Source organism: Penicillium macrosclerotiorum (genome assembly GCF_028827735.1).
Source record: "Penicillium macrosclerotiorum strain IBT 26536 chromosome Unknown utg000009l_segment0_segment0, whole genome shotgun sequence".
Classification (NCBI taxonomy): Eukaryota; Fungi; Ascomycota; class Eurotiomycetes; order Eurotiales; family Aspergillaceae; genus Penicillium; species Penicillium macrosclerotiorum.
In genome coordinates this window covers 1,181,219-1,206,592 of record NW_026643088.1, presented here as the reverse complement: position 1 = coordinate 1,206,592, position 25,374 = coordinate 1,181,219, and the positions used below count along the sequence as shown (strand labels likewise).

The following is a 25,374-nucleotide window of genomic DNA, read 5'->3' as shown; positions in this document are numbered from 1 at the left end:
CAGATGTATGCATACAACCATGCGATAAGATTTGGGAGCCCCACAAGATCCAACAGAGCCTTAACTAAGCTTGTTTTCCCTTTTAAACAAACTTCGTCATTTTCATTACCTCCGTGAATATCCGTCATGCCCTCTCTCCCCTCCGCTGCCCTTCAAACTGTCCATGAATCTAGATACCCCGACGCTTAGATTCCTAGATCAAATACGCGTGGTAATTTCCCTGGGCAAGAGGTGGGGGGCGAATACATGAGAGGTTGCGAGACTACGGGCGGAAGCCGTGGGTGAACTATCATTTAAGGGGAAAGAAGCAATAGCAGATAACTTTACGCTTAGGAGAGAATGCGAAATCATGCATTGATCAGAATTTGTATGATTGAATTGGATTTAGTGTTATTTTGGTGTTGGGCTGGAGAAGAAGAATCCAGCCGATCTCATCACATTCGTCATCGCCGAAGCAACAAAAGTAGCACAGGACATTAAAAAGTTTTCTCGACATAGAACGAAATAAGAGCGTAAAAAAAGAACCTGAGTAAATGGGAGAGCGAAAGGAAAATTAGCAAAAGGTCGGGACGCTTGTTATCCGCACTCAGGCCTTTGCGTGATCTATACCGAAGCAGAGAAGCAGAAACAAATAAAAACGCTCGGGGGGAATCTTTTTCTGGAACCGTCTAAAAAAGGATCATATCCAACGGCAAAAGAAAGCGAGGGAAACAGCCCGGCTGCTCCCATTTAGGCCTTGACCTCGTACTTGCGGCGGAACATGTCGTCGACCTCGGTGAGGTAGTAGGTGCCCTTCTGCAGAGTCTCGGGGTTGCCGGAGGGCTTAAAGTTCTTCTGCAGGTGCGCATGCTCACGGAGCTTGCACATTTCATCGTAGGCCGCAGGGGCCAGGACGGTGCGGCTCTCGAGACGGTTCTTGAGGTCCAGCTTCTCGACCATCTCGGAGACATCGCCGACGATCTTGGCGCTGAACATGGAGCTAGCCAGACCACTGCCGTAGGAGAAGAGACCAATGCGCTTGGGCTCGCTGGGCGAAAACGAGACGTGGCTCAGCAAACTGGCCAGACCGGCGTAGACGGTAGCGGTGTACATGTTACCGCACAGAGTGGCAACCTGGAGACCGGGCTGCACACGCTCGGCGAAGCGCTTCTTGGTCAGGCCCATGAAGGTCTTCTCGACGGCCTTGTCGGTCAGCGAGGTGGTGTAGTCGAGATCACGCAGCTCAGGGGCAACCTCGGCGAAGGCGGGGTGGGTGGGGTTGGTCAGGAAGTCGTTGTAGAGCATACGACCGTAGGACTTCTGGACCAACTTGCAGGTGGGGGCGTGGTAAAGGATGTAGTCGAAGCGGTCCAGGTCAGTCTTGGACTCCTCCACGGCGCCGTTGGTGCCGTTCTGGTTGGCCTTAAGGACCTTCTCACGGGCACCGTAGGCCTTGTAGCAGGCATCGACGGCCTCGGTGTAGCACTTGAGGGAGAAGTGACCGTCCACCACGGGGTATTCGCTGGTGAGATCGGGCTTGTAGAAGTCGTAGGCGTGGGTGATGTAGGAGCCACGAAGACCGGGCTCGAAGACGATCGGGGCATCGGGACCGATCAGCATGGCCACACAGCCTGCACCACCGGTGGGACGGGCGGCACCAGCGGCGTACAGCGCAATGTCACCACAGACGACGATGGCATCGCGGCCGTCCCAGGCGGAGGACTCGACCCAGTTGATGCTGTTGAAGACGGCGTTGGTGCCACCGTAGCAGGCGTTGACGGTGTCGATACCCTCGACGTTGGTGTTGCCAGAGGGCTCGAACAGCTGCATCAGGACGGACTTGACGGACTTAGACTTGTCGAGGAGGGTCTCGGTGCCAACCTCGAGACGACCGATCGACTTGGGGTCGATGTTATACTTGTTCATGAGGGAGGAGAGGGTGGTGAGGGCCATGGAGTAGATGTCTAGCAGAGGGGCAAACGCAGTTAGTTTTCTTGTCTCTTCTTCTCTATTCTCTCTCTCCCTCTCTTTATTTTTCATTTCCGTTGTTGCGAGTGCAATTGCGGTTCAACACATACCTTCACGGTCATCGCAGAAGCTCATCTTGGTCTGACCCAGACCGATGGTGTATTTGCCGGCACTGACACCGTCATACTTCTCCAGCTCGACCTGGTCGACGCACTGGGGGAAATGTGAGCATCCGGTGATCCAGATCGCGGGAGGCAACCGAGAAGACTTACCTGGGTAGGGAAGTAGACCTCAATGGCCTTGATGCCGATGTTCTGAGGACGAGCGGCCATGGTGGGGGGAAATGGCGGGGGATGGAGGGGAATGGAGGGGTATAGGAATAAGGGAGAATCGGCAGGTGGAAAGATTCAGGGGGAGAGATAGAGAAGCAGACACCACAAGTGCAGAATTGAACGACGAAAAAGTCCTTGAAGAGACGACGGGGTTGACGAGGTGCCGATTAAAAGGAAAAGGAGGTCTGTTGTGTACTCGGATCTACCGTGTACGATCAGTCACCCTATTTTATTTTTTGAGAGTGGAGACCAGCCGTGGCGGACCAGCGCCAGGCACAGTTCGTTCGTTCCATTAGGCCGAGAGACTTTTGTCGCAGTCTGACCGAATCTGACGATGACAATGACGATGGAAAATGACAAGGACTGACTCGGACTGGCTAGGACCGGAAATCTCGAGTGGTGTTTTTGCGGGACTACTTGCACATCCTTGGTGGTTCCATGTCTGCGGGTGTTGCTATATCCGTTCACGCTTACTGAGGTACCCGGGTCTCGTGTCTTTCTATACTTCGGCCAGGGTTCAGCCAGGTCCAGCCAGGTCGCTCGACTTGTGTTAGATGGGTGGTTGTCCCCGGATGCCTGGTAGCCGGTACCTGCTTGTACATCTGCATGTCGCCACGGACATCCCCGATCGATCGACCCAGAGTCCAAGTATATAATGCAATGAAGTACAGGTAGGGCGATAAACCCGGTCCAAAGGGGTACAGCAGGTGCTAGTGCGCGGAATCATTGGGGGTTAAACGCCATTTAGAGCTGATCCTGATCCGCATTTCAACGTTTCAGTCCCAGATGTCCATCCTGAGCTGGCCCCGGTCCTGTCGTGAGGATGACTCTGTTGCGACTCTCGACCGCCTCGGTGCGCCCACTTGCTCTAACATCACTGTGAATGCGCCCTATCCTGGTCTGTCCGTTTCCGTCATCTGAGCAGAATCTGTAGATTGCTGACCTCAGCGGCTCTCTGTCCTCGAGCATCTCGCATAAATGGCTGATCGTCAATGGCTCGTGCAAGTCCGTCGCTGATGGCTACCGTGTACAATTCAGTCTGCCATCTTATCTCGGATCGTGTATCCACTTGGCTGCTGGAGTGTCCTTGGTGGCCAGGGAAACGACTCAATCCACCTCTCCGGGTGGATCGAGCCATTCCGCTACGCTCCGTGCAACATTTGACCTTGAATCGGTGGCAGAGGTCGCGGTCAGAACGGAAGCGTCTGGCTCGGCTCTAATCAGTTGGGATCCTCCGAGTGGCCTCACGCCGGATGTCCGTGTCCCCTGGGGACTTCCCTTTGCCATGGCTCATGGGGTAATGGGTGCTGAGGTCGGGCCGGGCATGAACAGGCCCATGGACACGAATCCGTCCTCCGTCCTTCGGATCGGGAACTGAGCAAATCTCGGGAGGCCGCCTCTGCCCTGGTTAGTCCCGGTCGCTCCTTATATAGAAGCATTCAGCCGTCAGGCAATGGTGTGGACCCCTTGGGCAGGGATTCCGGGGAATGATCGGCCCAAATGTTCGCTGCATACCCCATGATTTCCAGCGTGGTCAAGATAGACAGAATAGATATCCCTTTGCCAAATGTCCAGAGAGATGGCGTCTTCGTGACTGACGACGCGCGTTGATAGAAGTGGCCGAAGCGTGGGTCACTGCGCCACGAAGTCCGGGGGACAAGGGGACAAAATGGACCAGGCAGCCAAAACTTCCGGCGATAGCGACCTTCCAACTCCCAACTTCCCCCCTCCCCCTCGAACGCTCCCACCTCCCCCCTTCTACTCCATCTCCCACGGCTCTCTCCATCCCGGAGACGATGCTGGACATTCGTTTGCGTTCCTAGCCAGATCATGACCTTCCAGATCGCCTCCGTGCCCTCCACTTGCCACGGCTCCTAGCCGACCCCGTACCGCCATGGGCGACGATAAGTTCGAGTACCAATCCCTTCCCATTCCTTCTTACGAAGAAGCCACCGCATATGCGCAACCCTCCTCCTCCTCGCGATCGGACCTGGGCGATGGCACCGACGCTGAACGGCAAGGGCTCCTCGGTCGCGAGGCCTCCAACTACCAACCGCCGACGGTAGAATCGGAGCGCGGGAGTCTCGATGGCCTCGCCTCCTCCGCATCGGGCTCGACCCGGGGCTCCACGGACGAGTTGCGCCGGGAACTCGATCAGATGGATGTGGACGACTCGGCTCTCGGATCCTCCAGCAACGCTCGTCCCCGACTACGCCATCGCTTCTCCAAGCGACTCTCCAGTCTCACCCGCACTCTCTCCGCCATCCAACGACCCCTGCAGCGGTACCTCCCACGCATGCCAAGCTTCCGTTTCACCATCAATCTGAGCGAAACCCGCGCCCGCTTGAAGGATCATGGCTGTATCATGTTACTCCGTCTTTTTGCGTTGTTGCTGGTCGTCTCTCTGGTCTATGTCTTCTTCATCGGCGACATCTTCAACCTCAACAGTCGCATGGTAATGGGCCAATCCTACAGTGCCTCCTCGGTGGAGAACTTCATCCAGGCTCATATCAACGAAACCAATATCGCCGAGAACCTTAGACTCGTCTCCAGTAACACTCGAGTCGCAGGGACCGAAGGGAGCTTCGTGCTGGGCGAATGGATCGAGCATGAATACCACAAGGCGGGATTTGATGAGGTGAAGCGAGAAGAGTTTCAGGTGTATCTGAATTATCCCCGAGACGATGGTCGTAAGGTGGCCATCGTGGATCCGCCTCATCTGGTGTGGGAAGCCACGCTAGAGGAGAACGGCGCACAGTACCCGGTCTTCCATGGACACTCCAAGTCGGGAAACGTCACAGGCCCTCTCGTCTATGCGAATTTCGGATCTCGTGAGGATTTTCAACTCCTCGCGGACCGAGGAATTGCCCTCAACGGTACCATTGCTCTTGTACGTTACTACGGGACTGAGTCGGACCGGGCGTTGAAAATCAAAGCTGCGGAGCTTGCTGGAGCTGCCGGTTGCATTATATACTCCGATCCAGCAGAAGATGGGTTCGTGCATGGCCCCGCTTATCCCAAGGGCCGCTTTATGCCCTCGGACGGTGTGCAAAGAGGTGGTGTGAGTCTGATGTCCCATGTCGTGGGTGATGTTCTCAGCCCCGGTTTTGCATCGACCCCAGACGAAAAAAGAGAATCCCTCCAGAGGAAAGTCCTGGCTTGGTTAAAATCCCAAGTCTCCCGATCGCCTGGCGCGATGCACAGCGACTCTTGCAAGCCCTCGAGGGTCATGGCTCGAAGGTTCCGAAGGAGTGGGTTGGTGGAGTACCCAAGGTTCAACAGTGGTGGACAGGCGATCAAAGTTCACCCACCATCCACCTCATGAATCTGCAAGACGAGGTGGAACGACGGCCCATTTACAATGTCCATGGGACCATCATCGGGCTGGAGGAGCGCGACAAGAAGATCATTGTTGGTAACCACCGAGATGCATGGTGCCTAGGAAGTGTTGATCCTGGTAGTGGCACTGCTGTATTTTTGGAAATCGTTCGGGTCTTTGGCGAACTGCTCACTTATGGGTGGCGGCCGCTCCGTACCATCGAGTTCGTCAGTTGGGATGGGGAGGAATACAACCTGATCGGCTCCACAGAGCATGTGGAAAAGGAAATTGAGAGCCTTCGGGCCAACGCGTACGCCTACTTGAACGTGGACGTGGGTGTTTCCGGTCCCAATTTTCGCGCCGCGGGATCTCCTGTCTTCGAGCGCACAGTCCACCAAATTTTGGGCCGTCTTTCAGACCCATTCGCGAACAAGACTCTGAAGGAGATTTGGGACCAGAAGGGCCAAAAACTTGACCCTCTTGGCGCAGGCAGTGATTATGTGGCGTTTCAGGATATTGCGGGCACATCGAGCATCGACTTTGGATTCGAAGGCGAGCCTTACCCTTATCACAGTTGCTACGAATCCTACGATTGGATGGAAAGGTTTGGCGACCCTGGCTTCGTTTACCACAAGCTGCTGGCTCAGTTCTGGGGTCTTCTCTTGCTGGATGTCTCCGAGAATCCCATGATGCCGTTCGATATGCAGGCTTATGCCAGGCACGTGACTGCCTGGGTGAACGAATTGGATGAATTCGCAAAGTCCAAGAAAGCCCAAGTGGATATGCAGCTTATGTTCAATGCTGCATCCGAGCTCGAGGCGAACACAGCTCAGTTTCAATCGTGGAACGACGTCTGGCACGACAGTGTTTGGGGCTCAGGTGGATACGAAAGCAACGTCATGGCAATCCAGCGAGTCAATCACAACGTCCGAATGACCAGTTTTGATACCCATCTCCTGGATCTGGAAGAGGGTGGCGGTGTAAGTCATCTATTAATTCTCCCAGGCCTTTTCACCCCCTCTCCGACTAATACCCACTGCTTTGCTATTTCAGATTCCCAATCGCACTCAATTTCGCCATGTAGTTTTTGGTCCAGAACTCTGGTCTGGCTACGATGCCTCAATCTTTCCTGCGATTCGCGACTGCATCAACACTGGCGATTGGTCACTAGCCCAGCATTGGATCGAACGGGTTGCCAACACCATCCACTACGCCAGCAACAAGCTCCTGTACTAAATGTAATCTACTTCACGCGCCACCTCTTCCTCCGCCCCTCTCTATACCTCGCTATCTCCTCTCCGCCTATTTACCATCATCACGCATACCCAACACGCTTTTCTTGCCACCTGCCTCCCGCATCTCATCTTTTTTTTTCTCTTGCCATCCATTCCGAGCATTGTACAGTCTGGCTCTGGTTGGATGTTGATTAATACTCGTTGGCCGTCTTACATTTCTTCTCTCTCTCTCTGCATATTTGGGAAGCTCTCATCTGTTCTTCTGCACTGTCATATACCACCCAGGCATCTTGTTTTTTTTCTCCAATTTTTTTTGGTGGATGGCTTCTGTAGCGGGAATGCTCTGATTAGACTCACTCCTAGGTGAACCTAGGTCACTCTACATATTTTTTTTCTCTCCCTTGGCAAATGGGGCTTACTTGTTTCAGTTGTTGTCGCTTTTGTGAGCGCGCTCAGGCTCGCTAAGTATCTAAGTAACTAAGGAACTACGTTAGGTGGGAAGGAAAAATTAAGACAGGAATAAGGCAACAACTTTTTAGCACGTCTCTGAGCTCTCAGGAGGGTCCCACAGAACTGGCTGGGTCCATTCCACGATAATACGTAGGGGACATCGACACGTACGCTGATGAATATGCGGTAAAGTATTCAAGTATATATGCTTGCTAGTTAATTCTCCGTGCAGAAATAGTCATCATATTGGCAATCCCGCTCAGCCGTCCCAGTATGCGCTCTTCTTTGGTCATTCAATGTCCTTTTGCAAGGAATAATTCGTGGATCATCGTATCCAAAAGTAGCAAAAGAATGGAAACGGTTTGTCATTTTACTTTCCAGTATGGGTTAGTGGTTCGCTTTTTCAGTGGCGTAGATTATCATCCTAGCTTCCATGTAGTGTGTAGGTAAGTACATATTGTGAAATAACCCCCAAAAATATCGTGAAACATGATTCGTGTACGTGTTCTTTCTAATGTGACTTGAAGGCAGGAAAATATTGCTGGATAAGGCGATCGAGCTGCGTGAGGATGACCGGTTTCACAAAGTATTCGTCGGCTCCGGCTTCATCTGCAGCGTTTCTGTCCGCCACACTATCTTGGCCAGTCATGACAAAGATAGAGCTCTTTGCGTATTTTCTTTGCTGCTCCAGCGGCCGAATTTGCCGGATTGCTTCAATGCCCCCGCACACTGGCATTTGCAGGTCCATCAATACTAGTTCGATCGCGCTTTCGTCGCCTGCAGCGGATCGCGATTGATGCTGAGTGAAAATATCAACGGCTTTTGAGCCGTCAGTTGCGGAAAGATATGGCAATCCTCTTCGTTTGCAGTATTTCTCCATGACGCGGAGATTCAACACGTTGTCATCGACAATTAAAGTCAAGGGCCGAGAAGAAATTGAGAGTGATCGCACGGTTATTTTCAGGTCCACAGGGATAGATACATCGGGTTGTGATGTGCGCGATACAGTCATATTTGAACTTGAGCCATTTGGCCTGGAATTCAATTCATGCGATTGGAATTTTTCGTCCGTATATGTAATTTGGTGGTCGATTGATTGTGTAGGGGAGGTATCTTCTGAGGGAGGTTGTAGTAAAGGTGACACGGAATGCCTTGTTATGAAAAAATTCTGTGCGCTCTCGAGGGCTGAAAGAAGTGTTGAAGTTGTAAAAGGGCTGTTGAGATAGATAATGTTGCTCGTTGGCTGTTCGAGGTCATACTGTTGCTCTGGATCTGCAACGAGGCATATGCCAACTTGTCCGGCGGGGATTCGGGACAGGTTTGCACGGTGCTGTTCGAGATCGGACGCGGCTTCAAAAATAACCAAGCAGTCTTCTATACTATCTGATTTAATGAAATCGTTCTTTCTTAGGAAAGACTCGAAGGGATTTATCAGTGATACGTTATCCTGATCTCCCTTCATCGTGAAGAATTGAGAAGGCAACAGACTGAGCCGTGCAGGTAGCGACTGAGGAGGCGTCGAAAGACAATCGCACTCAAGCACGTTGAATGTGACCCTGAAATGAGAGCCACGGCCAACTTCCGAAGAAATCAAATCAATTGAGCCGTTAATAAGTGATGCAAATTTCAATGCAAGTGTAAGACCAAGTCCAGCACTTGCCGAATGCGAATCAACTTTCTCGAAAGCTTCAAAGATACGCTTCTGATAATCATGGTGGATACCACAGCCAGTGTCTTCGATGTCAACAATGACTTGTTTGTAGTCAGAGTCCATTGATGTGGTAACCGATACAGTACCTTCTGACGTGTGTTGAATCGCGTTGATGAGCAGTGGAAGTAGAGTGTCTTTGAGCAGTCGAAGGTCAGTGCGGAAGGACGTGCATGGTGATGATAGATTGTGAGTGAAGAACACTGGTGTCGTGTACCGTGAGTCACACAGTATGAACTTGCTAATTTCGCTTTCCAACTCTGCCTCGAGATCGTTAAAAGTATGCATGCCATAGTGTCGTTCTGCCAAGGCAATATCGGACCACTTATTCAGACTAACCAAGTTGTTGATCATTGATGTGAGATCTTGGCCTGCCATCTTAATCATATTTAGGTAGGTAAAAGGCTCGCTGTGATTAATTGTAGACGTATTCTTCTCGACAACAGAGGTCGAGGCTGTATTTCTGTTGAGAATCCGCGACTTGAGTTCCTCTCCCAGAAGTTCCACGGAGCCCAGAATTCCATGTACTGGAGTTCGAAGTTGATGCGAGAATGCTCGCAAGAATTTGTCTTTTGCTTTTAATGCCTCTGTCAAAAGACTCTGGCGCCATACCTGGGAAATCACATCGGCACAGGTTCGAACAAACCATAGATCGACATCATCGAACACAAGATGAAAATCGTTCGATGCCAGAACAAGTAGAGAAGATCCAGATATGCTTTCGCACTCGGCAGAAAGAATGCGCACAGGTCTGTCAGATGGAGTCGCAAGGTGGTTTGAGTTTGCAATGAATTCATCAATATATTCGACGTCTTCCCATATACTATCCTGAAGATCAGCGACCAAAACAGAATACGATCCGTTGAGTTCGACATGAGTTGTGCTAGATTGCTGCAAGCAAATTATTGCATCGGGATATACAGTTCTCAAAATATCCAAGACAGGTTCCGCAGAGCCTGTATCATTTGCTGTTTTCTGGACTACTGTGATCAACTCAGACATACGACGCCGCTCTCGCTGGCGTCTGGCTCTTGTGCATTGCACAAGATCAGAGATAACCCAATCGCCTAACTGAACTAGCGTTTGATGCTGGGTTTTTGAAATAGGCTGCTCACTCTTGCTCGATGCCACGCAAAGTGATCCGAGGGAAACAGATTCACCAGATTCCGTTTGTATTCGAAGTGGAACGCCGGCATAGGCTTTCAGTCCACCACTCTCGAGATAAGGACACTCTTGGAATCTCCAGTCTTCCATGAGGTCTGGTAACAGGAACACGTTCTAAGAAAATGTTCAGCAGAGTGTAATGAGCGGCATCGGGTCTAAATCTTACCCCAGGTGGTTGAGTAACTGTATGGGCGCAAATAGTTTCACCTCGTGGAAGAATGCCCAGCTCAAGCCCAACTGTGGCCAAACGTATATAGACATCCAAATCAAGAATTCCGATAACAGCGAATTCCCATCCTAAGGATTCTTGGGCAAGATATGCTTTTTCTTGTAGCCCAGAGAGGAATTCTGCTTCCTTGAGGACATCGCGAGTATAGTACCAAAGGACGGAGAGCCTGAGTCTCTCGTTATCAGCAAGGAAAGCACGTAAATATCTATCGGTGAAGCTAAGAGGCTTTTCCGGGGCCAAGGAGGGCCCATAGGCCTCCGATTCAGGATAAAATGTCTTCGCGATGTTCGAAGACCATGATCTGATTGGTCGATCAAAATTCTTACGATCAAAGATCGGCGCGATCGTCTGTGGCCGCGAAAGTGGAGGCGGGTGTTTTGATGTCAGGATCGCTTCATCTACCTTGGGAAAAAATAATGCCTGGCGGCCACTGCGCGCCATGTTTTAGATAATGAAGTGGGATGGAAAACATCAGTCTTGAGACAAAATGGAAGACGCGGGGGTGTCTCTGAACTGCAGTGCCAAGGTTCGGCCAACTGTGGCCAACTTTCCTGCATTGGCACGTGATTCGGGAGTTCGCCACAGCTATGGTATATTAGTGTGATAGCTTAGCGAGGGCCACGCAATGTAACTACAAAATCCTCATTTTGTATAGTTGAGTGTGTATAAATCTTGCGAGCTATCTGACGTCCGAAAGTTCCACAAAACTGGACCGTCGCGTGCGAGGCGATCTGAAGCGTAACCCTAGAATGCAGGGTCTCATCCAAGCAAGTGATAGGCCTACAGAAGAAAAATGCAATACAGCCAATGATATTTCCATGAGACCCCATTCTCGATAGTGCGAAGTCTCTACCATCATGAAAAAACGGAGTGTGGATGATTACATATCATATTTATTAGCCTCTTGCCCGACAATTTATTGAGGTCCAGCATGTTCTCCCTATCTGGCCCATGCTAAGATAATACACAAAGCGAAAGCAGATCGTGTTTAACTGTTTCATAAACCACAATGCACAAGAGCCAGAGTACTCAACACATGCAAAAATATCCTATTCGTGTGAACATCCTGAAAAATTATTAGCTATAGATCGCCCGCAACTATATTTTACCAGTCCTACTAGATAGTCCTGATATTGAATTCACAGGTAAGTTTCGCAGATAGCATCTCAAATTTGGAACAAGCTAATTAAGGGTCAACTTTCGGCTCACCAAATACCGAATTTCGAACTGCCGGACTCCTCGGTTTCTTGAGTGTTGTGACTGATCACCAACTAGCCCAACGGGCCTAAGCCTCGGGCTTAGGGCCGTCGGCCGGGTTTCCCCATTTGGCACGAATAACTCAATTTTGAGTCGTTCTGTGTAGACCCTTTCATTTAGAGGAAACATCACCCTGCATCTGCAGGTCCAAAATCTTCAACATTCTCTGATCTGTTAAAAATGCCTTTAATGCTTTTGGGAGAATTTTAATGTTCATTGTTCCTAGTTTAGAATTGATGATGCCTGTCAGTAGCATTTTACGATAGCCCCCACGATACTCAATCACGCTCCCTTCAAGACCAAATTATCGCCAAGGACAATCACTCAATAACTTGCAACATCCTTCAGACGAGAAAGGATCAAAAGCCGTTCCCAAAAATTGAGGAATGCATAGGCTTATGACGGATTGTGAGAATCTCGACAAACTTTGTCGTTGTCGCACGGTGAAACATCGGGTCCATAAAACAGGGTCCATCGTTTCAACAGCCCTGCCAAATGCCCGATTGGTCAAAGTGGGAGTATACAACAAATTTGGGGCAACTCAGAGCCGGTAGAGAAATCAAAAAGACTAAATTGAAGAGAAAACTTGGATCAGCGATCGTCATTGAGGACTAGGAATTCAATATAAAAAGACGACATCTGTTCACCGTTCAGCTTCAATCAAATTTTCATTCATTCGCTTCCTATACGCTCTAGAGCTGGTCTCTGTCTCTCGTCGTTCTTTTTATCTACAGTCAAATCCTTCGTTTTTACATCATGAAGTCTACTGTCCTGCTTTACCTCGCGGGTGCTGCTCTGGCGGCACCCACGAGGACCATTGAGAAGCGCCAGCTGGGTGATCTCGGTGCCTTGTCTTCCCTCCTCCCAAGTTCTGGTAGCAGCGGACTGGGCGGACTCAGCAACTTGGGGAGCTCTAGCAGCGGCGGTCTTGGTGGCCTGTCCTCTCTCATTCCGAGCTCTGGTGGCAGTGGTCTCGACGCTCTTGAGTCGTTAATTCCGAGCTCCAGTGGCGGGCTGAGTGGTCTCAGCGGTCTCGGGGCTCTAGAGTCCCTCATCCCCTCCAGCAGTAGCGGGCTAGGTGAATCTGGTAGTAGCAGCGGTATTGGAGCGTTGGAGTCTCTTATTCCCTCTGGAAGCAGCAGCCTCGAGGGTCTTGGGGGCCTTACCGGATCAAGTGGCAGTAGCAGCGGTCTTGGTGCGCTATCCTCTCTCATCCCCAGCGTTGGGAGTCTTACCAAGCGCCAATCAGGCTCGATAACCCAAAATGGTGTCACTGAGAACTCGGGCTGCGAGGAGTTGACCTTCATCTTCGCCCGTGGAAGCGATGAGATGGGCAATATGGGGTCCGTTGTTGGACCAGAAGTCGCGACCCAGCTGAACTCGTTGACTGGTAACAAGGTCACTGTGCAAGGCGTGACCTATACCGCGACTGCAGAGGTGAGTTGATCAATAATTGCCTTGTCATCTCGCCACTGTGTGTGAACGATCTGGCCCCCATCTGTGCAGCTGTTATTCGTGGTGAGGTCCGACTAACCACAATCACATCCTTTAGAGCAACGTTGCGATGGGCTCGAACGGCGGACCAATCATGGCGAACCTGGTCGAGCAGGCGCTCAAGCAATGTCCCGATACCAAGGTTGTCCTTGGTGGATACTCCCAAGGCGCGATGGTCGTGCACAATGCGGCGAACCGATTAACCGCGACCCAGGTGGCCGGCGCCGTGCTCTTCGGGGACCCTTTCAAGGCGGAAGCGGTCGGGAAGCTCTCAAGCAGCAAAGTAAAGGAATTCTGCGCGTCGGGAGATCCCGTCTGTGAAAACGGATTTAATGTGATGGCGCACTTGAGCTATGGTTCTGATGCGAATGAAGCCGCGCAGTTCTTGATTCAGGCAGCCGGCATCTCCGCCTCGTCCTGAAATAATTGGACATCAGGTCATAAGTGGTTTCCGATAAGCCATGGCCAGGCGAGCTGCCAAGCGGCGACGTACAGAATGAGTCAAATGGGCCATTTAGTTATCTGATTGTGGTTTTGTTTCCGACATCTTCGGCTGTCGGCCTTACACGTTATCACCGGGAATCGGGAGAGTGATGGGCTCGGGCGAGGTAAGAGAGCGAGATAGGCGAGGATGGCGTGCGATGAATCATGGATGAGAGCTCGTGTTAATGCCATTTCCCGTCTTAAGCTTCATCCGTGTATTTCGTCCAGAGCGTAGATTAAGTTTGTCCGGATTTAAGACGGATTTCAAGTGGTTCCAACAGCGCGGCTCGGGGTCGGGACAATTCGATGATGCACCCTTGACAGATGTGGGGCGGCTTAGGCCAGCCGTGGGTGAACAACAGATTTCATTGGCGGAAGGCCTGATTTATAATGGGGATGAATAATGCGAAGAGCTTCACGACACGCGGTCGGCGTTGGTTGAGAACGAGAAGGAACCAGACTGAAGGTGCGATGCGCATGGATGGGGATTTATCATTCGCCAGAAGATTGAGTTCCGTTAAAAAGGATGTGGATTTTGAGGATCGCTTACCTGAGCAGCGGATAGCCCCCAAATCTGGCAAATGGTTGTCGATTGGTAATGTAGAATGACGCGCCGCATAACGTTAAGGCTACTCGGAGAGATTCCACGGCGTTAAGGGCGTGATGTGATTGATATTTTCCATGGAAGATGAGGCTATAAAAACCCTCTCTCTGGTTCTTCAGGGTCTTCCTGGGGTCGATATCGACAAGCAGCTGTTGGCAATTCCCGTGCTACCTTGATATTTCTCCTGCCACGACTCAGCCCTAAGTGGACAGCTCCGAAGTATAAAAAGTATCGCCGGAACAACCCCCAACTAGTCTCCAATTCTCAACATTCGAGACGCGGGTCAAACTTCTCAATTCCTTTCTATTATATATTATATTCATCATGGCAGATGTTCTACGAGATGCCCCGTTCGGGCAGCTCGTACGGTTCTTGACCAAGAAAAAGTACTTCCAATATCCTGAAGAGAAGCCCGACTTCCAACTTCCCGAACCATGGATTCAAATCATGAACGAGTCAGTCACTTCGGACGAGAAGAAGGAGACACCTAGGAACGACTCCGGTCAGAGCAGTGAGCCTCTCAGCGAACCCCTTAGCCGAGCCAGCACGCAAAATACTCTCCCATTCACCGAATCCCGTCTGGAGGCCGACGAACAACATGAGATTGAGAAAGTCAAGTCAATTCCCATCGCTCCCAAGAAGACTAAAGATGGTGTCATCCTCGTCGATTGGTACTATACCGACGATTCGGAGAACCCCCATAACTGGTCGAATACCAAGCGTGCGCTGATGGCGACGCTTATCTGTCTATACACATTCGTTGTTTATACCACATCCGCGATCTATACTTCCTCCGTTCAGGGTATCATGCAACAATTCGGAGTGAGCGACCTGTTGGCCACACTCGGTCTATCTCTGTACGTTCTGGGCTACGGGACTGGGCCTTTGATCTTCTCGCCCTTGAGTGAGATCCCCGTCATTGGCCGCAACCCGGTGTACATCATCACCATGTTTCTCTTCGTCATTATCTCCATTCCCACTGCCCTGGTGGGTAATTTTCCCGGTCTTATGGTCCTACGATTCCTGCAAGGTTTCTTCGGCTCACCCTGTCTCGCCTCTGGCGGTGCGTCGATTGGCGACATGTATAGCCTCATGTCTTTGCCGTATGCCATGATGGCGTGGGTGTCGGCGGCTTACTGTGGACGTAAGTCGACCTCTAATCTCATCCAACCATCTTGTTGTCAAATACTAACATTGTCAATTCAGCTGCCCTGGGTCCGCTCCTCAGTGGCTTCGCCGTCCCTGTCGAGGGCTGGCGCTGGTCGCTCTACGAGTCCATCTGGGCATCCGCCCCCGTTTTTCTTCTTATGTTCTTCTTCCTCCCCGAAACCAGCAGCGCGACCATCCTGCTTCGCCGCGCTGAACGCCTACGCAAGATCTACAATAATGACCGTTTTATGTCCCAATCTGAGATCAATCAGCACAACATGAAGGTCTCTGACGTCGCCGTTGACGCCCTCATCAAGCCACTCGAGATCACCATCAAAGACCCAGCTGTGCTGTTTGTTCAGATCTACACAGCCATCATCTACGGTATCTACTACTCCTTCTTCGAGGTCTTCCCCTTGGTCTACCCAGTCTACTACGACATGAACCTCGGTGAGATTGGCCTCGTCTTCCTCTGTATCCTGGTCTCGTGCATCATCGGCATCGCCATCTACTTCTCCTACCTCTACTTCTGGATGAACCCGCGCATCGAACGGCTCGGCTTCCCTGTCCAAGAATCCCGCCTCATACCTGCCCTGCCTGCCGCTGTCGGTCCCACGATTGGCCTCTTCCTCTTCGCCTGGACCGCGCGCGCCTCTATCCACTGGATTGCACCCACCATCGGCATTACCATCTACGGTGCCACTGTCTTCATCGTCATGCAATGTCTATTCGTCTATATCCCGCTCAGCTATCCAATGTACGCGGCGAGCCTGTTCGCAGCAAACGACTTCTTCCGCAGTGCGCTTGCATGCGGCAGTGTGCTGTTTGCACACCCGCTCTTCAACAACCTGGGCGTTGCACGGGGTGTGAGTCTCCTCGGCGGCTTGAGTGTTATCGGCATAGTGGGTATTTGGCTACTTTACATCTACGGGGCCCGTCTCCGGGCGTTGAGCAAGTTTGCGCTTTCAACGGAGGCTGAGTGAACGTGGTCTCTCGTATGACTCCAATTTGAAACGAACAAAATGAAAGGATAGGGCGTTGTGGCTAGACAGTCATACAAGGGGGTGGCAATGTTTTGATTTTTGTATTTTTGAACAGGCCCGAAGAACATCTAGCGATTTTTACGATTTTATTGGCGATAACAATACAATATAGTTAATGATATTAATCAATTGGCCTATAAGAATTGCCCTAAACGATGCATTAGTTTCTAATGGGACAGTCTTTCTTTTTGAGTATGATATATAAAAGCTGGGGACATCCCCTGTTACTACCACAGCATCCACGCCCTGCTCACTTGCAAGTAAAAATTATATTCAAGTTATGCAAATACCTTACTATACATTCGGCAGTTGGGGATCCAACGCTAAAAGAGACGGGTGGTCTGCCAGGCTCTGCCAAAATCCAGCCTCGAAATCCCATAAATCCTGCCTTAAAAGTGCAGCCCAGTCGTCACCACCCTCATCATGTCCTGCATCGATCAGGGGCTGCACTGCATCGGAATTAAAAGAATCCAGGAATCGCTGAATGGTTTGCGTGGCCTTGGAGAGCAGTGCATAATTAGGGTCCCCGGTTCGAACGATCGTGCCGATCTGCACCTCGGCGACAAAAACGCTAAGGTCGCGAAGCATTTTCGTGCGTGATACTCCTGCTGTGGCGTGTGTCTGCTGTTTCAGGAGGGCAAGGAGGATGATCCCAGCAGCGGGTAGTCCGTAGTAGGCAACCTAGTTCATGACTTTTATCAATATCGCGGGCCGTTTATCTCAGACGATTGGGCTCGGAGCGCATACCTTCCAGACAAGACCAGTACCGGAATTAGTTAGTTGTTCACGAAGAAGGATGCATTCCACCACCAAGGCAAGCATTTGGCCCGCCGTTTCTATAATAGGAATATCTGGCTCCGTGAGCGTGTTCAATAATAGAAGACGCAGCAAGAAGAGAACATGGAGATGGTTCAATCGAACATGGGCCAAAAAGTCTCGATCGAACGGACTTGATGCGGTCTGTTTCAAACTCCCTTCTAACCGAAAATGGAATGGGAGATCTTTCCAATGCTGCATTGCTCTCTTCTCTATAGCGCTAAGGAGAAGTGTTAATTTTTTTTCCTTCTCTCTATTCTCGATTGGAGATCGGATAGATTTGAGGAAGAATCTTACCTCGCTTTTCGTGCACAGTCGCCATTCTGTTTATCTTGAAGCAGCTCCCAAACCTCTTCCTTCAGTGATGCACAAAGAGCAGACCATATCGTGTCTGCTCGATAGCCAGCTTTAGAGTCTTGGCTCCAAACCTCAGTTTTACCACGAGAATGCTCATATTTCTCGGATGAGGGGATCTGGAAATGACAAAAACGCCTGTTCATACGCGGCGGTCGACCGAGGAATATCCCAATATTCTTGTCAGCCGAGTATATTCGAGCAAATGCGCTCTTGCGCAATGTCACCAGAAACGGCGAGATATCAGACTTTGCCTCGAGGTTTTCGTGGTAGCCCAAAGCATACATGGAAGATATTACGTCCCCCAGTTTGCGCCATGAGTGATAGCCTATGAAAAGGGTTAGTCAATGAATGCTTTGATTTGTTCAGGAAAATGCAGAGAATATGCACTTTGGTCGCCATCCACATAGGAGTGTAGGATAAAATTTTCGTATTGCAGAATGAGCTGCAGGTCATTCAAGCAATCCAGAGAAAGCGAAATTTCCAGGGCAAAATCACTCAACTTCGTCGCCAGTCGTGAAAGAGCGTACTGCTCTACTTCCGTATGATAGAGAAGAGGGAAGAACGGGATGTCAATGGTGGCCCGACTGACGGCTGTAAAGAAGACCCCGAGAGTTTCCCATCGAGAGCAATGATCTAAGAATTGCGTCGAGAAACTCGCGAGATCTGAGCATTCGGTGATATCGAGCGGTTGGGCCGAGTTCTGCAGCAAGCGTCGCGCATAGACCAGGTGCCAGTGCTCGTCGTGGGACATGAACAACTGGCTGACGCTGTTTGCGCATTGTGCAACAAACGGCTCGGCGAGCGCAAGATTGGTCCCCTTGTCCAGCCAAAATTGAACTAAGTCCTTCATGGCAGGCAGAGTGTAATTGGTTAGCAGATGCCGCAAGACATCTGCACCTTGTAGAAGAAGATAATTATCCCCTATCAATTGGGGGTCGCATTTTCTGTGCCAGCATGCTGGCTGCCCGTCCCGAGATCGCCGTCCGCCGACGGAGTGATATGTTTAAAGATGGCAGCATGGCTGGAAGAGCCCAGATACCCCGGGTTGGGGTATGGATTGCGTCTAGGCTCAAATGCTGACGGTGGATCTGGGGATGGAAGACTATATTTCGAGCAATGAGCATGAGTATGAGCTTTCAGTGTTGCATTGCGCCTTATGCGCCTTACGCCTTACGAACCTCGGTTTGTCGACCCGCCGCCGCTTGAACGGCGCTGTGCGGTAAATGCAGACCCCTTTGGTATTGCGGCAACGCGAACACACCGGCTGCTGGTGATCGCAGGCGAGCTTTGCTTTGCGACAAGCCTCGCAAGCTGCCAGGCGCGATGCCATTGAGGACTAGCAGCCTGGAGCGCGCGCGTCGGAGTATTGTCCGGTGAAGAAGAGAAAAAGAGGGGCGGCTACCAGCGGGGCCCGCGTGCCCGCATCGGCCAGTCGGCGATAAGAGATAAGGCGGGGCCCGAAGCGGGGACAGAACACAGCCTGGTATAAAAGAAGATCGACAACCTGCATCCTCCTCCCCCCGGTCCCATATCCAACTATACCAACATCCCATTATGGCTGCCTCGGATTCCATTAAGCTCGCTGACTATCTGTTCACGCGTCTCCGCCAGCTTGGGGTGAACTCAGTCTTTGGCGTCCCGGGTGATTATAATTTGCGCCTGCTGGACTTCGTCGTCCCATCGGGTCTACACTGGGTGGGCAACTGCAATGAATTGAATGCGGCGTACGCGGCCGATGGCTATGCCCGTATGAACGGGCTTTCTGCGGTTGTAACAACCTTCGGTGTCGGAGAGCTCTCGGCAGCCAACGGCATCGCTGGCGCATACGCCGAGAGATCTCCCGTTGTTCATATTGTCGGGACTCCGCCCCGACCCCTTCAGAGCTCGCGCGCCTTGATGCATCATACCTTCTCAGATGGCGAATACCGCCGCTTTGCAGCCATGTCGACACACATCACTGTCGCCCAGACCAACATCATGAACTCCATCTCCGCGCCGGATCAGATCGATCAGATTCTCCAGCAGGCGCTGATCCACAGCCGGCCTGTGTATCTCGAGATTCCAGATGACATGCCTGATGTTCTTGTCTCCGGGGCCAATTTGGCAACCCCAATCCGGGTTCCAGTGGTGCCCAGTCCCTCCCACGAGCCCAAGGTCATCGACCGTATTCTAGAACGGTTGTACAGTGCGAAGCAACCACTGATCTTGGTAGATGGTGAGAGCCGGTCTCTCGGTATCCTGGATCAAATTGAGAAGCTAGTCAAGACAACCAATTGGCCAACGTGGGTCACTGTATTTGGAAAGGGCCTTGTCAATGAACAGCTCCCTAATGTATACGGTCTTTACGCCGCAGGATTCGGCGACCAGCCTGCGAAGGACTATTTTGAGTCCGCAGATCTCATATTAACATTCGGCCCACACTACAGCGATACCAACAGTTACTTCTACACAACAGTACCCAAATCAGCAGCCGCAATCTCTTTCAAAGACCACACCATCCAGATCGAAAACGATATCTACCGGGATATGTGCGCCCCGGATGTCCTGGACAAGGTACTAGAAGCCCTAGACTCCCTCCGTCTATGCAAAGCGTCCGGTCCAGAGAAAGTAGAAGTCACTACAGACGACATCAAGAGCACCGACCTCATGATGCAAACCAATTTCTACCGCCTCGTCAACCCACTCTTCCGCGAAGGCGACATCATCCTCGCCGAAACAGGTACCGCCTCCTACGGCGGCCGCTCCTTCAAACTCCCCCCGAGATCCCGTTTCTTCACCGCCGTCACCTGGCTCTCCATTGGCTTCATGCTGCCCGCCACGCTGGGCGCAGCTCTTGCTAAGCGAGAACACAACCAGGCCAGCGGTGCCAGCAACCAGACGGTGCTGATCATCGGCGACGGCAGTTTGCAAATGACCGCGCAGGAGATCAGCGTGATGATCAAGGAGAAGCTGAACATCCTCATCTTTATCATCAACAACGAGGGCTACACCATCGAGCGGGTCATCCACGGCCGAAAACAGGCATATAACGATGTGCCGTTCTGGCGGCACACCCAGGCGCTGCGCTACTTCGGTGCGGACGAGGATGCTGTCGCGAACAACATCTTCACGGTGCGGACGTGTGGCGAACTACAAGAGGTTCTGGAGAACGAGCGCGTGCACAGTGGAAGCGGAGTTCGGTTGGTGGAGGTCTTGATGGAGCGGGAAGATGTGCAGGGCCCACTATTGTATCTCCTCAACAAGCAGAAAGCAGAGGAGGCAGCAGCAACAGAAGGGCAATAATGTATACCCAAGTCCGGGAGCATGTACAAGGAGGAGCAGTGTGATCACCAGAGTCTAGACAAGAGAAAATTTGAGATGCATAATGGTTTTCGTTTTAGTGTGAGGGTTGGGAATACAGCAATATAGCCATCAGGGTAATCTTCCAATTGAATTCAAGTGATTTGAGTGATCTCACTAATGATTATCACCATGGCATTGCACGCCTTTCGCTTCCAATAAAAAGAACAAAAGAGAGAAAAAAAAACGCCTCAGTAGGGAGAGAAAAAAAAGGGAGAAGAAAACAACAAAAAACCAAGAGAAAATAGCCCAGCCCAGGAAGAGAATAGAAAGAAGTAGTCAGCTTGAAGAAACGCCGGTGCCCTATGCCCCAAATCCTGCCATGCACACGGTGCAGTGTCGAAGTAGAAAGAACAAAAAGAAAAAACCGGATGAGAATGGGAAACAAAAGGAAATAAGAGCCAACCAGATTATTAAACACGGCTTCTCCTTTCTGTTCGCGAGAGCCACGAGGCGTCTATATTCGATTCGGGTAAAGGACAAGTCAATTTTTTTGGTGTGATGTCATAGGGAAAGGAGGAAATTTATGTGTGATTTTTGGATCAAAAATTCCAAACGAATTTCGAATCAAAGAAAACAGAGGGCGAGGACTGGCATGCCTCTCATTTCCGGAAGCTCTCTACTCCCAGAGTTGGAGTCTCGACCATGCGATCGGTAGGCACACCTTCATCGCGCCGGCGTGCGAAGAAGCTATCGCACTCGGAAACAATATGTGCCCATTCAGCCAGAGCGCGGCCAGCGTACTTGCTGGCCACAAGGTGGCTATGAGAAGTTTTGTAAGGCAGCTCTGGGAGCGGAGAGTCCTTGCTAGTTGGGTGTCTGGTCTGGTTCTCGGAGAGTGCTTCTGGCGCTGGGTCTGTCGCAGCTCTCGAATCGTCAGGCCCATTCCTGTGGCCGGTGTTGTCAGACTCGTCTATGGTTTCGGATGCATCATCAAACTCAGTAGACTTGGTTGGGGATCGACGGTGCTGCACATGTAGCTGAGACGCGACAGGCAAGCAAGGGGTAAAGAGACGCTTATTCTTTGTCGGCCATTGTGGCCGGTCCATCCACTCCAGAGAGAATTTGAAGAAAAACGGTTGGTGTGGTGTTTTGGGCCGGACAAGGTCGTCCGAGCTATTGTTCGGGGTTGGTTCATGGTCATCCAGGCATCGGGTAGCGGGAGTCACGATCAGATCGGTAGTGGCGCTATCAGACTCATCAGAGCTACTATCTGCCCCCGCACTATCCCCCGATTTGGCAGATGAGGTGCCAAACATAGCACGTAAGAGGCCCCACCGGCGCTTAGATGGTTGGCCGTCGGAATTGGTTGAATCAGACGAACTAGATCTTCGATGGGACCGGACCTGATCAGGTGGAGTTGGAGGAATGACTCTATCAAAGGATACGAAGAGATCCGTTGGGGAGAGTTGGTTATCACATCGAATAATGATGATTCTTCGGCCTGGCGCTGGCGTACAGGGGGCAGAAGACAATGGTGCCGTGAGCCCCTCTTCGGCCTTCGACTGAAATCCGATATAATACTCCCACACTCGCAGGAGTCGGTCAGAGAGAGTCTCATATATGATTCTGAGTGGATTTGTTAGAAGAAAAATCAACAGTAAGGGCCGAGTTATACTTACGAGTCGAACGGTGAGGGATCGCCATTGAACCGACCCACTCTCCAGCACAGGACACGATGAAAGTAGGCGCGCACCATCGGACTCCAGTGGTTGAAATAATAGTAGAACACCCGTTCGTGCAAGAGGAAGTCTAAACATAGTTCTGCTTTCCGCTTCTCTGTGGACGTCCAGGTTCCCCAAAGACAATAGATGAAAGAAAACACTCGCACTTCGGTCAGTGAGTTATGGCTCTGCATCATCTGCCGACAAACCTCCAGCCAGAAGCCCCAATCAAACAACTCCGTCTCAATTGAATGCGCGTATCGTGTGATGATCGGAATCACTTCTTCCACAAAGTCACACAATAGGAAGCATGCATTGTGATCAAAAAGAGAAATCCGCTGAGCAGCAACTTTCAACAGACCGCAGAACGTCTCGGCATACAGCAAACGCGCCCGGTTGGGCTCTGAGGACGATTCGGAAAGTAAGTCCCGTAAAATCATGATTAGCCGATTCTCTGCCATCGAACGGTGACTGTTTCTGCCCGCTCCCAGCGGGTGGGATGAGGCAGAAGCATCTGGGGACTCAATTAGGTCGTCGAATGTGATGGATGCAGCTGTGTAAGGCTCGGGTTGGTGCGAAGACTGTTTGTAAATAGTATCCTCCAAGGCCACAAGCAGTTGTGCGTGGATCAAGAGCAGACCAGGGGCTAGGATTCGTTTCGCTTTGGGGGTTTCTGCGGGTAGATATTCAGCGTACAGGATGTGGATAAATTTCACAAACACGAAGAACAGATCCTTGTCACGTCCACACCAGCGGGCTATCCATGGACCCTGCCAAGGAATATTGGTGGTATTCAACGGCGCATCTGGCTTTTGACGCAAATATCGCAGCAAAGGCGCATGGGAGTGAAATCCTAACGGGCGAAGTGATGCTGGAAAGCTCAAGGCAAGCTCGTGGGTGTAGGCTCGCATGTTGCCAGCGCGGGACTCTGCTGACTCTGCGAAGATACGGCGGAACATAGTGGGTGGAGTGTTCCACAGACGGACCAAGATGTCTGCAACTCCTGGGCAGAAAAAGAAGGCGTACGCACAAGCCTTGCCACAAAATACCACCAGGCTAGCGGGGGCATTTCTCATAGACATCCGCTCCACTACGAAGGCCATCTGGGAGATCAGGTTCTGAACGAAGATATTGCGGATGTTGTGATGGATCGATTCAACCAAAAAGTCCGATCCGGAGGAGCCTGACCCTTCGGAGGTTTCTGAAACTGAGGTTGAAGCATACTTCAAGGAGTCGGTAGGTCCACCATCTTGTTGCGCTGTTGGGAACGGGATACGCCATTCTGGGCGGGTCATAATGCCCACCACGGCCTCCAAAAAGACCGCTCGGTCCGTGCCCGAAATCGATTGATTGTTCTTGCCATTGAGCATCTCCAACATCCCAATCCACCATCTATTGAGAATGTTGACCCGCCGATCTAGATCTTCTGGCCGGAGATTCTTGCAGGATGCATGCAAATGGTGACGGCCGAGAAATGGGAGGAGGGAGGAGCGAATGACATTTGCTTTCAACGAGCTCGTTTTAGATTGGAATCTGTCGGAATTCGATTAGCAAATAAAGGTGGAGAAAGGTAGATTTCCATGCATACTTTTGGAAGTCTGCTTCGAGGCCCCGAAAGATACCCCAGAGCTCATCTTTCTTTCGCGGAGAGTGATCATTAGCACTGTGAGCATTCTGAGAAAAGGACGCGGCTGTTGCTGCTGCACCTTTCGGCATTGGTGGAAGAACCGGTGTGGACACGGAGAGGGATGCTGTGAACTTCTCAAAGGAGGATCGGTGCCGTAGCGAGCTGCCTGACGGGCTACTTGGTGAATCTGGGTTGTCCGAGTGCCCCTTTACCACCACGGCAACCATTGGACGCCGGGGTCGTTTGTATAGAATGGTTCGCTTGCGCGAGGGCTGTGACGAGTCCGAGTCCGTCCCATCCGTCTGTTGTCCGAGCCGGGTCGGAGATTGCTCTTCCAACCTTTGCTTTGCCCTCTTCGCGGTGGCCGGGGATGGAGATCGAGATGACGAGCCCCACGGTTTCCGTGCCAGGCTGACTATTCGTCCGGACATCGACCGGCTTTTCGAGGGCCGAGCCACAGGCTCTGGTGCCCTTGTCTCGGGGTACTTGGTTGCGGCATCCTGCGAGCCGAGATCCTTCAGATCTTCCGAGGAGGAGAGGGTGAAATGCGAGACGGCGGTTGGCGACTTGTCGGCCTTGTGCTTCGAGCGAAGGGAGGTTCGGCGCAGAATGTCCTTTCCAGCGGCCACGGTTTCTTTCGTCGGCGACTCGGCCAAGGTGGGCACGGCGTGGTCTGAGAAGGTTCGCCGGAGGGCTGGGAGACCGGATTCGGGAGCTCTGCCGAGGGAGGTCGGTATAGCTGGCCGCCCGCGAAAGCACGCCGTTCGGATCGTCGTTCGGGTAACTGCTGGTCGTCGTCTCGGTGGTCCCGGGGGAGGGCGACGACATTGTCTTGCGGGGAGAGGGGAGGGGAGGGAGACGCGGTCAGGGAAACAGGTGTCGACAAGCGCACATTTCCCTCAGGGAGACTGCGCAGGCTGGGACGAAAATGGTGTCGAAGAAGACCAGCTCCTCCATACACAGCCAGTGGAAATCCCGGTGACAGTTTCAGACGCGCTGCATGGCAAAGCGGAAGGGCGGAGACAATGCAGGCCAGCCACAACACTATTCTCGGAGCCCGGCAGATCAAATCAGATCAATCAGACTGTCGTCACCGGATGACCCGTCACACGGTGGCCGCTAAGGGTTGTCTGCCGTCTGAAGCTGGGGGAAGAAGA

The 25,374-nt window shown here is 51.7% G+C and overlaps 10 protein-coding genes across 10 annotated transcripts; 5 read left to right on the top strand and 5 right to left on the bottom strand.

Moving 5' to 3' along the window:
* Positions 1-729: 729 nt before the first annotated feature.
* erg13 (hydroxymethylglutaryl-CoA synthase) lies at positions 730-2,279 on the bottom strand (the record flags this gene model as incomplete). Its single annotated transcript, XM_057081306.1, has 3 exons — positions 730-1,943; positions 2,058-2,160; positions 2,220-2,279. The coding sequence occupies 3 exons, from the start codon at positions 2,277-2,279 to the stop codon at positions 730-732; spliced, it is 1,377 nt and encodes a 458-aa protein (XP_056930143.1).
* A 786-nt stretch (positions 2,280-3,065) lies between these two features.
* N7462_009591 (uncharacterized protein) lies at positions 3,066-3,657 on the top strand (the record flags this gene model as incomplete). Its single annotated transcript, XM_057081305.1, has 2 exons — positions 3,066-3,181; positions 3,228-3,657. 2 exons carry the CDS (start codon positions 3,066-3,068, stop codon positions 3,655-3,657), a joined length of 546 nt encoding a protein of 181 aa, XP_056930142.1.
* A 516-nt stretch (positions 3,658-4,173) lies between these two features.
* On the top strand, positions 4,174-6,834 carry N7462_009590 (M28 family metallopeptidase; the record flags this gene model as incomplete). Its single annotated transcript, XM_057081304.1, has 3 exons — positions 4,174-5,340; positions 5,379-6,578; positions 6,652-6,834. 3 exons carry the CDS (start codon positions 4,174-4,176, stop codon positions 6,832-6,834), a joined length of 2,550 nt encoding a protein of 849 aa, XP_056930141.1.
* A 960-nt stretch (positions 6,835-7,794) lies between these two features.
* On the bottom strand, positions 7,795-10,825 carry N7462_009589 (hybrid sensor histidine kinase/response regulator; the record flags this gene model as incomplete). Its single annotated transcript, XM_057081303.1, has 2 exons — positions 7,795-10,269; positions 10,322-10,825. The coding sequence occupies 2 exons, from the start codon at positions 10,823-10,825 to the stop codon at positions 7,795-7,797; spliced, it is 2,979 nt and encodes a 992-aa protein (XP_056930140.1).
* A 1,572-nt stretch (positions 10,826-12,397) lies between these two features.
* Positions 12,398-13,556, top strand: N7462_009588 (carbohydrate esterase family 5 protein; the record flags this gene model as incomplete). The annotated part of the gene is made up of 2 exons (XM_057081302.1): positions 12,398-13,078; positions 13,194-13,556. The coding sequence occupies 2 exons, from the start codon at positions 12,398-12,400 to the stop codon at positions 13,554-13,556; spliced, it is 1,044 nt and encodes a 347-aa protein (XP_056930139.1).
* A 990-nt stretch (positions 13,557-14,546) lies between these two features.
* On the top strand, positions 14,547-16,354 carry N7462_009587 (MFS transporter; the record flags this gene model as incomplete). Its single annotated transcript, XM_057081301.1, has 2 exons — positions 14,547-15,366; positions 15,429-16,354. 2 exons carry the CDS (start codon positions 14,547-14,549, stop codon positions 16,352-16,354), a joined length of 1,746 nt encoding a protein of 581 aa, XP_056930138.1.
* Positions 16,355-16,708: 354 nt separating this feature from the next.
* Positions 16,709-18,437, bottom strand: N7462_009586 (fungal specific transcription factor domain-containing protein; the record flags this gene model as incomplete). The annotated part of the gene is made up of 4 exons (XM_057081300.1): positions 16,709-17,095; positions 17,162-17,450; positions 17,528-17,912; positions 17,975-18,437. The coding sequence occupies 4 exons, from the start codon at positions 18,435-18,437 to the stop codon at positions 16,709-16,711; spliced, it is 1,524 nt and encodes a 507-aa protein (XP_056930137.1).
* Positions 18,438-18,511: 74 nt separating this feature from the next.
* N7462_009585 (Zn(II)2Cys6 transcription factor domain-containing protein) lies at positions 18,512-18,917 on the bottom strand (the record flags this gene model as incomplete). The annotated part of the gene is made up of 2 exons (XM_057081299.1): positions 18,512-18,689; positions 18,766-18,917. 2 exons carry the CDS (start codon positions 18,915-18,917, stop codon positions 18,512-18,514), a joined length of 330 nt encoding a protein of 109 aa, XP_056930136.1.
* A 224-nt stretch (positions 18,918-19,141) lies between these two features.
* Positions 19,142-20,869, top strand: N7462_009584 (alpha-keto acid decarboxylase family protein; the record flags this gene model as incomplete). Its single annotated transcript, XM_057081298.1, has 1 exon — positions 19,142-20,869. The coding sequence occupies one exon, from the start codon at positions 19,142-19,144 to the stop codon at positions 20,867-20,869; it is 1,728 nt and encodes a 575-aa protein (XP_056930135.1).
* A 659-nt stretch (positions 20,870-21,528) lies between these two features.
* N7462_009583 (DUF1765 domain-containing protein) lies at positions 21,529-25,045 on the bottom strand (the record flags this gene model as incomplete). The annotated part of the gene is made up of 4 exons (XM_057081297.1): positions 21,529-22,495; positions 22,549-24,123; positions 24,179-24,383; positions 24,430-25,045. The coding sequence occupies 4 exons, from the start codon at positions 25,043-25,045 to the stop codon at positions 21,529-21,531; spliced, it is 3,363 nt and encodes a 1,120-aa protein (XP_056930134.1).
* Positions 25,046-25,374: the final 329 nt, after the last annotated feature.